The following is a 16,388-nucleotide window of genomic DNA, read 5'->3' as shown; positions in this document are numbered from 1 at the left end:
TTTTGACAGGGAAAGATAGCACCATGTTGTAGTACAAAGAGACGTGGACTTAGATTAGAGACATATGAATCCCAATGCCCTAAATTATCTTAGATTCAAATCTCTGCTTTATATACTGTAAACTGCAGACAAACCAACATCTCTTCATCTTAATGGCTTCGTCTGTAGTAACCCCTGTGGCCTGCCTTGCTGTATTCATATGAGGATCACGATATAGGTGAAACTCCTTTGAAAAACATGAATTGTTTTATAAATAAACAGAACTGTAATCAAGGTCTTACATCATGAATCTGCATCTCTTCTTACCTAACAGCAAAACAGAGAGTACTGCTGCTAGCTGCATATCACAAATATCTTAGAAAGGAGTTGTAAATAAAATTGTAATTACAAGAAACTCAACTTCATCTAGTGACCATGAACAAATCATTTATCTGTTATCCCATTTGTGATATGAGTATAATAAAAGGTAATTGGGTATATTGCTTTAGGTAGATTTAGAAGGAATAGCCAGACACATTTTAGTTCTATCCTACCAAGGACAAACAGCCCGTTAAGTTATCAAACTATATTACTGTGAAACTTATATTTTCTTACTTGTAACATTTTCAGCTTACAACATTTTTTTTGAAAGACTGGGCCTAAAGCAACATTCTCTGATTATGACATATCTCCATTCGCCCCATTTTTTATTTCTCAGAACAAAAGGAACATTTCTAAGATACTTTTACCATATTTGTATCCAAGCCAGATGTCAAAATGTAGCTGTCTCCTGTCTCTCAAAAAACACATAGCTCTTGTGCAAACAAGTTCAGCGGACAAAAATGAACAGGGATGCCTGAAGTCATGTTTCCTGAAGTTCACTTGTTTCCTCTGGCCCCTGGCCCCAGCACCTCCATCAGCACTCCTCTGTTGGCATCCATATGACACAATTTTATAATGTCTTACTTGTGCTTTCAAATGCCAGTAATTCTGTGTTGCCCATCTCTTCTTTGGGGATTGAGAGTAGGCCTTCTGTTTTTTTTTTTCATAATTCAAACAGCCAATATGGTACTTATCCCCGTGTGTGCTCCGTAGGCAGCTTTGACAGACAGCCTGGCTCCTGCTGCCTGACTTGAGTGTTGGAAAGTGGTGAGGAAAGAACTATACAACTGGGGTTTCCTCATGCCCCATAGGCAGATATCTATTGCCCCTACCCTCTAGTCAATCTGGCCGACTTGTTTCCCAACTGAGCATGGCCTATACTCTCCCATGTCCACACTTCGATTATTTTAATTATGTTGCTTTGACTGCCCAGATGCCCTGCCTCTGCCTCTACTCCTGCTTTTGAATATTTTATTGTCTTTCAAAGATGTCTCAAATGCTGCCACCCTGAGGCTTGCACATTCTTGCAAAATGTCAGCTGTCTCTCTTATGAACATGATTCTTGATTTATAGTAACTGTTAGGTGACTTGCCACATTCCTCCTTGTAAGTGCTTGCTTACTTATTTTCCTTATTGTTTGGCCACTCCACTAAAAGATACTAGCTGTATAACTTTGGACAAGTTATTTATATTTGTGCCTTTTTTTTCCATTCATTAAATGAGGATTAAAAATAGTAAACCTACCTTATAAAATTGTTTTAAAATTAAATGTTAATGTAAGTACAGAACTTAGATTGGTGACTGGTATATAGTAAATGTTACATAAGTTATTGTTTTTATAATATTATTATATATCTCATATAAATTGTACATGTGGATGTGCATGTCTGTGTTTTCTAAGAGAAAATTAACTTATCCTTCCTTATATTCTCATTTGCCTAACCTACTCTGATATTGAGAAGATTCTGAATAAATGTTTTTGAATAAGTAAATTAAAAATTGAAGTCCGTGGCCCCGTGTGGTGGCTTATGCCTGTAATCCCAGCACTTTGGAAGGCTGAGGCAGGTGGATCATGAAGGCAGGAGATCTAGACCATCCTGGCTAACACGGTGAAACCCGTCTCTACTAAAAATACAAAAAATTAGCCAGGTGTGGTGGCAGCTGCCTGTAATCTCAGCTACTCAGGAGGCTGAGGCAGGAGAATGGCGTGAACCCGGGAGGCGGAGCTTGCAGTGAGCCGAGATCGCGCCACTGCACTCCAGCCTGGGTGACAGAGTGAGACTCCATCTCAAAAACAAACAAACAAGCAAACAAAGAAACAAATAAAACAATTGAAGTCCTTTTACCATTGCTGCAATTCTCAAGAGATTGAGTTTTGTCTGAACAGAGTTGACATTGCTGTAGTTTGATGAATTTCTTTTTTTTTTTTTTTTTGAGACGGAGTCTCGCTCTGTCGCCCAGGCTGGAGTGCAGTGGCGCAATCTCGGCTCACTGCAAGCTCCGTCTCCCGGGTTCACGCCATTCTCCTGCCTCAGCCTCTCCGGGTAGCTGGGACTACAGGCGCCTGCCACCACGCCCGGCTAATTTTTTTTTTTTTTGCATTTTTAGTAGAGATGGGGTTTCACCATGGTCTCGATCTCCTGACCTCGTGATCCGCCCGCCTTGGCCTCCCAAAGTGCTGGGATTACACGCGTGAGCCACCAAGCCCGGCCCTTTTTTTTTTTTTTTTTGAGACGGAGTTTTGCTTTTGTCAGCCAGGCTGGAGTGCAATGGCGCCATCTGGGCTCACTGCAGCTTCCGCCTCCCAGGTTCCAGCAGTTCTCCTGCCTCAGCCTCCTGAGTAGCTGAGATTACAGGCAGCTGCCACTACGCCCGGCTAATTTTTTTTTTTTTTTTTTTTTTTTTTTTTTTTTTTGTGCAGTGGCGCAATCTCGGCTCCCTGCAAGCTCCGCCTCCTGGGTTCACGCCATTCTCCTGCCTCAGCCTCTCCCAGTAGCTGGGACTACAGGCGCCCGCCACCACACCCGGCTAATTTTTTTGTATTTTTAGTAGAGACGGGGTTTCACCACATTGGCCAGGCTGGTCTGGAACTCCTGACCTCAGGTGATCCACCCACCTTGGCCTCCCAAAGGCCTGGGATTACAGCCATGAGCCACCACACCTGGCAACTTTTTAGTGAGAAACAAATCATTATAAAACCAAAATGTCTACAAATACAGGGCATAATAATTACTTTTTTATTCATTCACTTAGTTTATCACTTAGTTCAGGTTATTCATTCACTTAGTTAATAAATGCAAACTCCAGAAAAAGTAACTGAATCCTTACTTTACTGTTTTAATTACGTGATTTGTAACAATGTAAAATTGCTCAAATATGTAAACAGAATGTTAGTAGAGTATGATAAGAAACTAGATAACCCGGTGTTTCAATATTATGTTTATATGTGCAGTTTTACCTTAAACAGTTTCAGAAGCACTTTCAAACAAAATAAATAGCATGAAACCCTGTCTCAGGAATTTTGTTTTTAACTTAAAGCAATTGTATTTAAGGTGAAATAAAATAGTAAGATAAAATATCTTACTATGAAATCATCCTTCCATCAAATGCCTCCACCTTACCTTCTGGAAATAAATAGCCTTCTACATTTGGAACAAGGAAAATTCCCCCAAAGATATGTAAAGCTAAAGCTGAAGGTATACTGTAGTAGACAAATTTCTTCAAACTTTGCTTAAGGCATTCACAGAAGTTGCTTCTAAATTAAAATAAATATCAGACATTCCCTGATTTCGATTTGACTAGTCCTGATTTCTTTTAGGCAATGTCTATGAAGGTTAGAAATTATTTTCACAAGTGACTGAAATCTACCTAATAAATCACTTGAAGTTTTAAATGCTAACCTATCACTTCACAACAATGAGGTATGCAATTCTCAGGGGCAGAATGAAGTCAGATGAGGCTCATTGTGCAGTACTGATAGAATATGAATAGCAACACCCTTCTCGCCTTGGGTAGGGCCTCGCAAAATAAAATTTATTTCATTATTATAAGCTAAAAACTTTTGGATTTCTGGGATGAAGAAAAGGAAGTTTACCTTCCAACGTGAGCTTATTAGTTTTATTGATTCCCTTCTATTTTGATCTTACGTCCAGATGTGGGGGGAAGTACGTTTCTTTAATAACGATATTGTTTCTTCTACCAGAAAAGTTTCCCATTTTATTTCACCTTAAATACACGGCAAATTTATATTTTAAGAGGTTCATTTTTTTTATCAACTTATCACATTTATTCTACTACAGATTTTCGCAGGTTTGGGTTCATGAAATGTATTTCTTGTCTAGAAATAATTTTTAATAGGTCTGTATTTAGGTAAGATCTAAGTGTGTACTTCCTGCTGATAAACTCATCGAACTTCAGTGAAACATAAAGGCCTTCTGATAACTGATATGAATGGAATCTGGCAAACTAAGAAGAGATGAATATGATGGCTTTTAATAAGGAAAATTATTCATTAAGGATATGTATGTATGTCTCCTAGTTTTCTTTATTTTTTTAAATGATATACTTCTCTGCTTAATGATACATGCATTCTTACAAGTTAAATTTCATAATTTAAATGTAAAATTGTAAAAGGAAAAGAAATACTTAGGGTACTATGGTGTGTTGCATTGTATCAAATATAATATTGAATACACTTATGAAGGTACATTTGTATACTTTTATCTATCTTGACTTACTCCACAGGAACAACCTCCACTGGATGTTACCTGTCCTCAAGTTGAAGGCTTCAGGCTAAAAATTTTAATTATTTTCCCACCATGGTTTCATTGAATTTAAAATTCACATTTTCCGTTTTTAGGTCTTTTATGTTTTAAACACTTTGGTCGATAAAACATCAACTCTCTTAATTCTATACTTGGAAGGGAGGGATTATTCCAGCCATATGAACACCTACTGGAAATAGATTTGCAACAATATAAACTTTAAGACTGTTTAATTTGTCAAATAACACTTATTTTCTGATAGTAATAATAGAAACTTAAAAGGTTTTTTGTTTCATTTGTCAAATAACACTTAATTAACAACTAAAGAGTATAATCTGTGTGGGAAATTGCTAGGTGTTCAAGTAGTATTATATGTTTGCTTCTAGCTTGGATTTCAGAAGTCACTTGCTCCTCTGTGTTTAGATAAATGCAATGTCCAAGAACTTGTGGTGATGACAATTCTAGTCTTTTATTACTCAGCTTGTTTTTGTTTGTTTGTTTTACCATTTGGTTTTCTTTAACCCGTAATCAAATTATCAAAGACTTGGAAGAAAGAACAAAAAAAAAATTGCCTCTTAGTAATAGTCAATATAAATGTAAACCTGGGTTCCTCTTCACTAACTTCAATCTGCCAACCTGGAAACATGTAAATTCATTCATTATTTAGTTTCTATGTAGTTGTTTTCCAAATTAAAGCAACTTTTTGAGCAATTATATTGAGGTATTCAAAGCAGCAAGATGATTTGTACTGTGGACATAGTGTTACTTTGTATTTCCTCTATAGACTTTTATTAACATGATTTTGAAACTAAAACTGATTTCAAGATTTTAGAATGCTCAAAAGCAAAGTTTTTTGCTACTGTCTGGTACACCCCATTGTTATAGGAATAGAAAACCTGAGCTAGGTTCTGAATGCAGCAATTATAGATTCGTGTATTGAGCCAAATTCCTTAATCAATTATTCGCTATTCTCTTGTGTACTCTGTATCTCATCTATAACCAACTTCTTTTTCCCTACTCTTGGTGCTCCTGAAATGAAACACTCTTCTGAGTCAGCACTGGTCCTCTCTTACATCATTTTATGCTGGGAGAAGGCCAGCTAGTTTTAATGTTAGACTAAAGAAGTTCTTGTTATAATATCAACATTATAAAATCAAATATAAGCCATTTGGGAATTAAACCCCTTGTAGAATCATCTGAGAGTCTTCTGTCTCCAACCCTGCTGACATTGAGCTCTTAGAGTACCTTACATATCATAGTCTATAGGAATGGTGGCCCCAGAAGAATTTCCATTTACAGCCCTGCTTAATTTCTGCTAGTTCAAATAGTCCACTATTGACCCATCATCACATCTGTCAGGTGTGATTTCTCGCACCTGAAAATAGGGATTTTTTTTTTTTTTTAAATCATAGTAAGCTACAAAAAGGAGGAGGTCTTTATTTTTAATCTTTGGAAGATTTGGAGGTCTTTATTTTTAATCTTTATATTCCAATTTGAACACATCTGATCTTCACTCAACATTATAATTGAATATAAATTTTTACATAAACACAATTTGGTCATATTAAAAAATAGGGCAACATAAAAATTTTTTAACAAAATGACAATTTTAAGGCAGATAATAGAGATAATTTTCGAGTGCTTTCTATATACAAAGCTCTGTGCTAAGAACTTGATATGTCTTACTTAATTTTCACAAAAACCCTGTGAGATAAGGTACATTTATGGTCATTTTCACATCCAGAGAGGCCAAGAGAGAAGGATGTCCTTCAGTTCATGTAATTAATAAGGCAAAGAGTAAGATTTGAATCCAAATCTGACAATATCCCTAATCTCAAACTCTTAAGCTATACAACCTAAAGATGTTTAAATGGGATATTTAATAGCAATATCAGTTATGATTATCATCATTATCATAATTGAGATACGTCTAATACCCCACAACTAGAGTACAGTAAAAAATGTTGACTTCACTCTTCCTATCAGAATGTACATCTTCTCCCAAAATCCACCTGCTTCTTTGATTGGGTAACTTTGCTCTTTGCTTTTTGCATATGGCCTACTCAACTTTGCTTTTGCTTGCTCCATTCTCCTTACCAACAAAACCCACATTGTTCCCTCCTCCACCAACTCATGTACTGTCTATTCATCTGTTAGATAAATAAACATGCATTAGCCACTGGAACCAGATTCAGAAATTATCTCTTAGATTCTACTCATCCTTCTAAACTCAGGCCTAATTATTCCAAGTAGAATTATTACAAGTTTACTCTCTATTGCACTATTTAGTCAAATGAGTCAAATTTAGTCAAAATTAAAGGACTATAATTTCTTCGTGGTTGTCACTTTGATTTTCCCAGCTAAATATTCAGCATCCTGGGAGTTATTTCACATCTCTTGTATACCCCTGGAAACTTGCCTAGTATTATAGTATTATACACACAGGAAACATTTACAAGGTATTTTCGACTAATTTAGCAGCATTGGTGTTATCATGCCTAAATATGTTAGATGGAGTGTCTGAAGTCCATACTAAGAATTTCCCAGGGCTCAGTTTTTGCATGTTTTGGTAAAGTTATCTACACCGGAAATTCATTCTTAATATCTTATTCAAGGTGTTTTATCTGAGTTCTGAATACCATTCTGAAATCAAGGAAGGCAAATTCAGGATGATTCTCTCTTAGCTTCGACCTTTGACTTATGTAATTATGTTATCTTTCTGACTATCTCTGACATTTTTCTATCTTTCTTGTTTTCTTTTTTACTAAACCCCTTCTTTTTCCTATCTTCTCACCATCCAACTTCATTTCTAAATGGTAGACATAACTATGTGGCTTTTGTTTGATTTTAGTGTATTGTTTAGGAGTGTCTGATACCCAATTAATTAGTTTGATTCCATGTCAGGCTTATTTAAATTTTTTAAATTTTTATAAAGGAATATAACAGTATTTGAATAAATATATAGTTTGAAACCGTTTCTTCTATCTATGCAATTTTTTGGTATCTTTTTGACTTAATTTCGACTTTGTACTTTATTATTCTGCAATTTAGTTCTTACCGATCAAATAGTTTACTTGGTCATCATACAACTAACTACCTTCTGCCTTCCAAGCTGGTAAATACCATAACTTCATAAAGAAATTGAAAGAGTCACCATTTTATAGTTACATCCCCACTCCAAATTTAATTTCAAATATTCCAGAAAGCAATGCAAAGAAGACTTAAGATGTAGATTAAATTGACCTCAAACTTCTCATCAAATTGCATAGAAAATGTGATTTAAATCAGTGTCTTTATCTGTAAATAACAAAAGTTCTTTGGAGGAGTGTCCTGGAAAAGACGGTTGTAAACAATAGTACTGGTTACCAGACAGTGAGCTGAGCAGAAGCTTACATGCCATGTTTGACCCCTTTCCTCCAGCCTTTGGCATCAAAGCTGTGAAAAATCGTGTCCGTACTCTCTCCTGGATATTTCTTATATTTGCGTTCTCCAGTAAATGTTTTCTTCCACTAATCCTCATTACCCTTTGATTTGACTATCAATATAGCCCTTCTCCCTCTTACCCACTGTTACTAGAATTATTTTTCTAAAATACAGGCAGGAACATGCTACTTTCCACTTCTTAAGAAACAATTACATACACCAAAGTCGTTTGAACTTTATAAAATAAAACCTTAATGCACCAACACATCTTCACACTCAAATATATCCTTCCATGCAACCTAACCAAACCAACTAAAACCATCCACCAAGTCTTCTTGCTGTTTTGTTCACCCCATTGGCCACTAATGTTTCATCCTTTTCTTTGCAGATTAAAACTATACTTATATTTTAAGACTCAGATTTAATATCATCCATTCTGTGAAATTTTCTATCCCACCCACTCAGTGGAAATGATTGCATGTTTCTATCTTATAGTATTTTGCAAGCATATGCATATTTTAAATGTATGTTTCATTTTGCCTAATCTATATTGTTTGTCTTCCCCACTACTTATAAAATATTGGAAGTTGGGGATCATGAAACCTTCATATGTGGATATCCTGTATTTCCTGGTATAGCGTTTTGTGCATGTGAACTCCGGATATTATCACCTTCCATCTCCATAGCCCTTGCCTGTAATGAAGCACTCTCCAACATTTTTTATTCATTTTTGAAAAATCAAATCTGAAGCAAAATTGTCCTATACCCCCTGTTCACATTATGGCTCCTGAAAAGAAACTCTATACGTGATGCATTGGATTCATCACCCTCGTTTGATTTTTTTTAAGCTTCATCAATCCCATATGAATTCACACAATTCCATTGTAATTTCTGTCATCTGGGTCACCGGTGACTTGGACTGGAAGACCTGATTAACTATTTTAAGGACTTTTCTTTTTCACAGTTGGTGATGCATTTAACATCTGTGATTTACTTAAAATCCTCTCTCCTGATTTTTCTGACATATCTCCCTTCAGGTTTTTCCCTTTGCTTCCATAACTGTTTTCTTCTATCATTTTCTGAATCCTAGAACCTAGACCTCAGAAAAGCTAGGAGCTAAAGACATGCCCACGAATAATAAGGTTAGAGATATAAATTAAGGGCAGCAGAGTGGATAAGACGACTTTTATCCACTATGGATAAGAATGGATACAGGGAGAGTGCATTCTGTAAAAAGAAAGGAGGGACAAAGATGAAACCCAGGAAAAGCAAATTTATAAAGATAGTTGGCCAGTGAAGACCATAGACTACATTTAAAAACAACTTTTTCCTGGAAAAATATTCAAATTATTACAAGTTTTAGTGTGATACATTGTTTTAATATTATATCAGTGTATGAAAAACAGAATAAACAAGTTGTTATCTACAGGTTATTTTCAGACTTGGGGTTCCATCATTTTAAATGAAGATAGTTATTTTTCACATTTATAGTTACAGTCTTAACAAAGAACTGGATTTTAATTTTATCATTCCATTTTAGTGACAGAGATGGTCAGAGGCAAATCAAGCATTTGGCTCAATAAAGGTGCCGACACCTCACAGATACAGCCACAACTATGGTGGGTTTGAAACAAAGAGTATTAAAATAGGGCTAGAATGTCTTTTAAAAGGACAGGTCCTCAAGCCTGATATTCATAACTGTAGTTAAAGCTGAATCATGGGCAAAGATTAAAGCCAAGAGCTTTCAGCACTGGGACCAGGGGTCCTATGGGTCACCACCACCAGAGGACAGCTGGAATGTGGCCTCAGAGGGAAAGAAAAGCCTGGGGTGAGCACAGGTCAGAATGAGAGATGTGCCAGTCACAGAAGCCAACCCTCCATCGACATTTTGAAAGCTAATCATTTTCAATTCTGTCTTCCTAAGATTGAGAGACAAGGTCACAATATGCCTACTGCTTCTTTCTCCCTTTCTACAAAGCAGAGGATCAAACCACAATTAGAAAATTGCATTTCCTGTTGTGCTGAATGAGGCTTTGTTCACCTGATCACAGTATCTTTTCAAAACTTTAATTTTCTATAATAAGATCCTGTCTGAAAAATAGAGTATGTATACTCAGGTTATTCTAATGAAATTTTAACCCATACAAAGAAAATTTCTACTTTTATTTTCCTTGAGTTTAACAGCTTTATTTCTATTTTATTCCTTTTCATTCCTCTCCCAACTGTGGATGGAGTTCCTCCTTAATTTTGCACTCAGCATTTCAATTCCTGTAATATAAAAAGAAACTTTCATGGGAAATTATATGAATGTGCTTTTAGGTCACATCCCTAGACAGCCTAAGGAAAAACATTAAAAGATGTAATTAGAACTAAGACATTACTGTCCTATAATGTGCCCTTCAAGTTTTGTTTTTGAGACTGTGTTTTCTGTTATTTATGGTTTTAGTATAACATTGGTCATTACTTTTAATATTTAGTAAGAATAATATATATTTTTCTATTCAAATATTATCTCTAATTCTTCAGCCTAGTACATTTATTTGGGGTAATACATAGAATGTTACAAGGTCAACTTGTCACTCTTCAAACATATATTTGTCTTCATATTCTTATCCCATGGGCTGCGATGTGCTTTATAAAAGCTGGTAAAAATCACTCATAACCAACACTGTGGAAAGTTGTGCAAGAGTTGGGGCAATTACAATATCTTCAGAATCTCATAAAATGATTTGGAAACCAACTGCCATGTGAAGATTGTTTTTATTCACTTCTTCAAAATCAGAATATTATGATCAATTTGTACAGGACCAGATGTCAAAGCCATGTGGAACTTCATATACCTCAGTCAACAAGATATTCTCTTTTTAATTTATCTTTGATAATGAATGATTTTAATTTTATTACATTAAACATTCTGTGCCACAAGGACTATCTGTGGGTTGAAATATTACATTAAGCATGTTCAACTAATAGATTCTGTCATTTAATCTTGATCTTTCATTTAGAGAAGTGGGAATCAATGTGTGTTTCAAGATAATTTTTAATCCAATCTCCAAACCCAAAAGCAAATGAATAAAACTTTTGCTCTGATCATCTATTTCTTTTCTTTCTTTCTTTCTTTCTTTTTTGAGACAGAGTCTCGCTCTGTCGGCCAGGCTGGAGTGCAGTGGTGCGATCTCGGCTCACTGCAACCTCTGCCTCCCAGGCTCAAGCAATTCTCCTGCCTCAGCCTCCTGAGTAGCTGGGATTACAGGTTGTGCCACCATGCCCAACTAATTTTTGTATTTTTAGTACAGACAGGGTTTCACCATGTTGGCCAGGCTGGTCTTGAACTCCTGACCTCAGGTAATCCACCATGCCTGGCCTGCTCTGATCATCTATTTCTTAATTCTCTATTTCACCTCTAAGGACTGAGTTTGTTGTTGTGAAATAAATAAAATATTGTATTCTAATTTTTTATTTATCTTCCTCTTCCAATAAAAATGTGATTATTTTTAAAATGGGAAATATATATCTTTTTCTATTTTCAATTTACTTTCCCCAATAGTTAACAGAGTATTTAGCAGATAGTAGGCCTACAAAAATATTTGACAAATGAATGAATAAAAGAAACATGCTTGCTTAAAAATAGGTGTATATCTTAGATGAAGGAAGATGGAATATGCAGATTACATTTATTTATTTATTTATTTATTTATTTATTTTTATTTTTTTATTTTTTTTTGAGATGGAGTCTCGCTCTGTAGCCCAGGCTGGAGTACAGTGGCACAATCTCGGCTCACTGCAAGCTCCGCTTCCCGGGTTCAGGCCATTCTCCTGCCTCAGCCTCCCGAGTAGCTGGGACTACAGGTGCCCGCCACCACGCCTGGCTCATTTTTTGTACTTTTAGTAGAAATGGGGTTTCACCTTGTTAGCCAGGATGGTCTTGATCTCCTGACCTCATGATCCGCCCGCCTCGGCCTCCCAAAGTGCTAAGATTACAGGCATGAGCCACTGCGCCTGGCCAGATTACATTTATTGAGCAGTTACTATGTGGTAGATGCGATATGTGTTTTGCTTACATTATTCTGATTTAATTCTCCCATCAAACTGATGGCATAGATATTACTATCCACATTTTGCAGGATATAATATTGAGGCTTAGAGTTAAGTGCCTGCCCTAATGTCACACAGCTAATATATGATAGAGCTGTGATTTGTACTTAAATTGACTCCAAAGTCTGTGTTCTGTCTACTTCATCACACAGCCAAGGATTAAAGTGATTAGATGTCAGAATGTGTTCAGACTCATCTTTGAAGCCATCGTTGATTTTATTGAAGAATTATTAATATATTATTAGATCTGGCATTTTTTTCGAAATAAATATGATTGTAAGTGTAGGGAACCTAAGTAAGAAGCATTGGTTTTTTAGCATAAATATTTCTACAGAGCATTTTATTCTGGAGAAAACAATTACTTGCTGCATAGTCTGATTATATAAAATATCAATTGTACATAATATTTATGAAAGTTTTCAAATCAACCTAGACTTTTTTCTTAATTTAGAGGCAGATTCTTTTGAGACATTATTGGGTTCAGGGTATTTGGCTTTTTGTGCAAAGGTCATATGGCTTCAGTTATGACACAAAAACAATTCCATTAGGTTTCAACCTCAGTACAAACACATCCATCCACATACTTGCCTAATGTCAGTTTATTAATTCACAGTGATTTTGAGCTCATAATGCCCAAGCTTGTGAATAATATATAGGAATTTTTGCATAATTCCCAAAATCTTTGTAAACCATTGCTACTAATAAATTAGTAAAAAGAAAAAAATCCTTGAAATGGTTTTGGGAGTACTATGGATTTTTAAAATATGTTTTTGACCTACCTTATGAAATATGTAGGTGAAGCTAATTGGAAACAAAGATTAGCTATATTAAACAATGATTTTAATACCAAAGCATACAAATATCAAAATGTCAAACCTCCTACTAAAACTACACAATTTTTCATATTAGAATTTAGTGGAGTCCATCAAAGGGAAAATATAATTGAAATATAAAATGAGTTATTGCATCAGGCTCAGTAAAAAATACTGAAAATATTTAATTTTCAAAATCCCATGGGAAATTAGGGACTGTGTTGCTTCTCTGGAGGGCATTAGTGTTTAAAAAAAATTAATGAGTTCCATTGGGCTCTCTTTGGCCAAAGTGGGTGATAAACTTAATTGACAAAGTCAAAATGCAGGTGAAATACCTTTGCATATCAAAGCTACTATAAATTTCAAAATGCTTTAATATGGATGCTTCTAATTTTTGAAGGGACATTTCAAATGCAGAACAAATGGCCTAAATTATTTCAATTCATTTTTTAAGAACAGAAACGTAAGTCATTTGAATAATCCCTTGGAGTTCATGGTAACAAAACACGTCCTATGTTAAATCCAGTCAATCTCCATCCCTTTTCCTAGATGCTTTTGCACAAATAGAACCATCACTAGTATTAGCTTTCTCTCTGAGCACCAGTATGCACCACAACTGTAGATTCCATGTCTCTTTCAGAGATTATAAACAAAGACTAGCAATTCTGGAGATAAACATATATATAAACATATATATATATATATGTTTATATGTGTATATAAACATATATATATATGTTTATATGTGTATATAAACATATATATATATGTTTATATGTGTATATAAACATATATATATATAAGAGGTTTCTGTCCTTCCTCAGTTAATTCTACCTTTGAAGTACATATAGTGGAACTGTTTTCAGAAAGACAAAGAGAAGTACCCTTACTGGATTTATTTCTTTTTTGTAAAGATGGAGAATAAACCACTTTATAATTTCATTGTCCTTCACTGTATTACAGTAATTGTAATTAAGAATATCTTTTGAACTGTAAAAGATATAGAAATGTTCAAAAGGAAGAAAAGCTCATAGTTTTCAAGAGAAATAGTCGTGTTCAGTTTTATTCAGAACTTCTTTATTACACTTAATGATTATTGCCTCCTTTGCGTCTTAAAGTTATTTCAATAAGTTTTATTTTTAAAGCAATTCATTGTTTATTATAAATGTACTATTTCCCTCGTTATACTTTTAGTAATATGTGCCATTGAGCATTTATAGATGGCACAAATATATTATCCAAGATCTGTAATATAGTCAAGTATTTAAATAAAAACAGAAACTATTTCTTATTTGCACAGGCATCCAGTGCATATTTATTAAGATTAATACATATTAAAAATTACATTATTTTTTTCAGATCCAAGAAATTGACATAAATAATGAGCAAGAAAATGATTATGAAGAGGATATTGCCTCGTTTTCCACATATATTCCTTGTAAGTTTTTCTATGTTATATATATATATATGACATATTCATATATATATCACATATATATGTGACTTATGGAAGACGTAACTGAAAAAGCAAGACTGAAGAGAATGTGGCACGGTATTTAATTAACTGATTGGCTTTTAATTTGTAATAGAGACACTACTACATCATATTGCTAATTTAAATACTTTTAATAAGTTCAAGTTTTAATAATCAAATACTGATTTTTCCTACCCAGAGGGAATACACAAATAACTCTGTTATGACTATGTAGACTATTTGACAACTACATTTTTAAAGTTTTTTAAAAACATATAACCACATTATTTGCAGACCTTAGTTTTCTCAGTTATGAAATGAGACTATTAAACTAGAATACTCTCTAAGGTCTTTCCTGGCTCTAATATCTGTGATTCTACATCCTAATGTCTGAAGAATAATTCAGGATGTTCCTACATGTATATAAACATATATGTGTATATAAACATATATATACACATATATACATGTGTATATAAACATATATATACACATATATACGTATATATACATATATACATGTGTATATAAACATATATACATGTGTATATAAACATATATACACACATATATACATGTATATATACATTTATACATGTGTATATAAACATATATACACACATATATACATGTATATATACATATATACACATATACACATGTATATATACATATATACACACACATATATACATGTACATATAAATATATAAATGTATTTATATATAATGTATTTATATATATATAAATGTGTATATACATGTTTATATGTGTATGTAAACTCCACCCATTATGCCAGGTTTTATTGGCATACAGCTCAACAGCTTCACCAGCATGTTTGATAGGAATCTCACATCCAACATTTTTGAAAATTCTGATTCCTGCCATTGCCAAACCTCTCTACCTGCTGACTTCCCCACCTCAGTAAGTGAAAACGCCTTCCCTCCTTTGTTCAAGTCAGTTAAAAAATCCTTGAAAGTCATCCTTGGCATTTTTACTTTCTCTCCTACTCCATGTGCAATCAGTCTTACAATACTGTTGACTCTACCTTCAAAGCATTCCCAGCATTCAGCCATTTCTCTCCCCTTTCATTATCCTAGTCCACACCGTCATCAGTTCTCCCCTTGTTTACTGCAATAACACAGTGGAGAACTGGATGGTCATTGTCACTTCCTACATTGCAAGCTTGGCAATGAACGGAAATTTTTCTATTGTTATGATTCGGGAGGGATGACTGCTACTGGTATTTATTGGGTAGAGATAGAAGAAATGCTGCTAAATAATGTAGAGAAAGCCTTCAATAGCAACTTCCACATTTGCTGCCTCTGATATTCTATGCTTCTTGAAAGGACTAAACACCTTTCATGAAGGACTAAACACTTTTCTGCTCCAAATCCTCCAATACCTCCCCATTTTACTAATAACCTTTCTCATCCCCTACAAGGCCCTAATCTTTGTGTTCCCATCTCTCACCATTCTCTTGCTCGTTCACAAACCAATAATGTGCCTGCCTCAGGGCATTTGCACTTTCTATTCTTTCTGTACACTTTCTCCTTATATGCTCAAGTCTTGCTTCATCACTTCTTTCTTCGTTTTATGACACCCTCCTCTTCATTTCACTTTACCTGCTCCTTTTCTTCATTGCACTTATCAACATTTAATATTATATATTATTTATCTGGTTGTTTATTGCCTGTATTCTCTTTCTAAATCACATGCTCAAAGGGATTAGGGCTTTTTATTCACTGTTTTGATTGTATCCTCAGTACCTGTAACAGAACATAGTCTATGCCCAATGAAACATTATTGACCACAAGTTTTTCAAATGATGGGGACCTGCAAATCAAATAAAGTTAAATACAAGTAAATGCCTTCACTAGCATACTTCGGCAAAATAAGTAAACTCTTCAAGTTATTGCAGGACACAAAAAAATACTAAATATTAAATTAATGGATTAA

General features: G+C 34.6%; 1 protein-coding gene across 1 annotated transcript in view; it reads left to right on the top strand.

The window, feature by feature from the left end:
* BANK1 (B cell scaffold protein with ankyrin repeats 1) overlaps positions 1–16,388 on the top strand; it is a 281,258-nt gene that overhangs the window by 212,144 nt on the left and 52,726 nt on the right. Inside the window, 1 exon segment of the mRNA XM_055296901.2 lies at positions 14,315–14,393. Within this exon segment, the coding sequence (XP_055152876.2) occupies positions 14,315–14,393 (79 nt within the window).

The sequence above is a fragment of the Symphalangus syndactylus genome, chromosome 10, assembly GCF_028878055.3.
Source record: "Symphalangus syndactylus isolate Jambi chromosome 10, NHGRI_mSymSyn1-v2.1_pri, whole genome shotgun sequence".
NCBI lineage: Eukaryota > Metazoa > Chordata > Mammalia > Primates > Hylobatidae > Symphalangus > Symphalangus syndactylus.
This window is presented reverse-complemented; position numbering and strand designations above follow the sequence as displayed.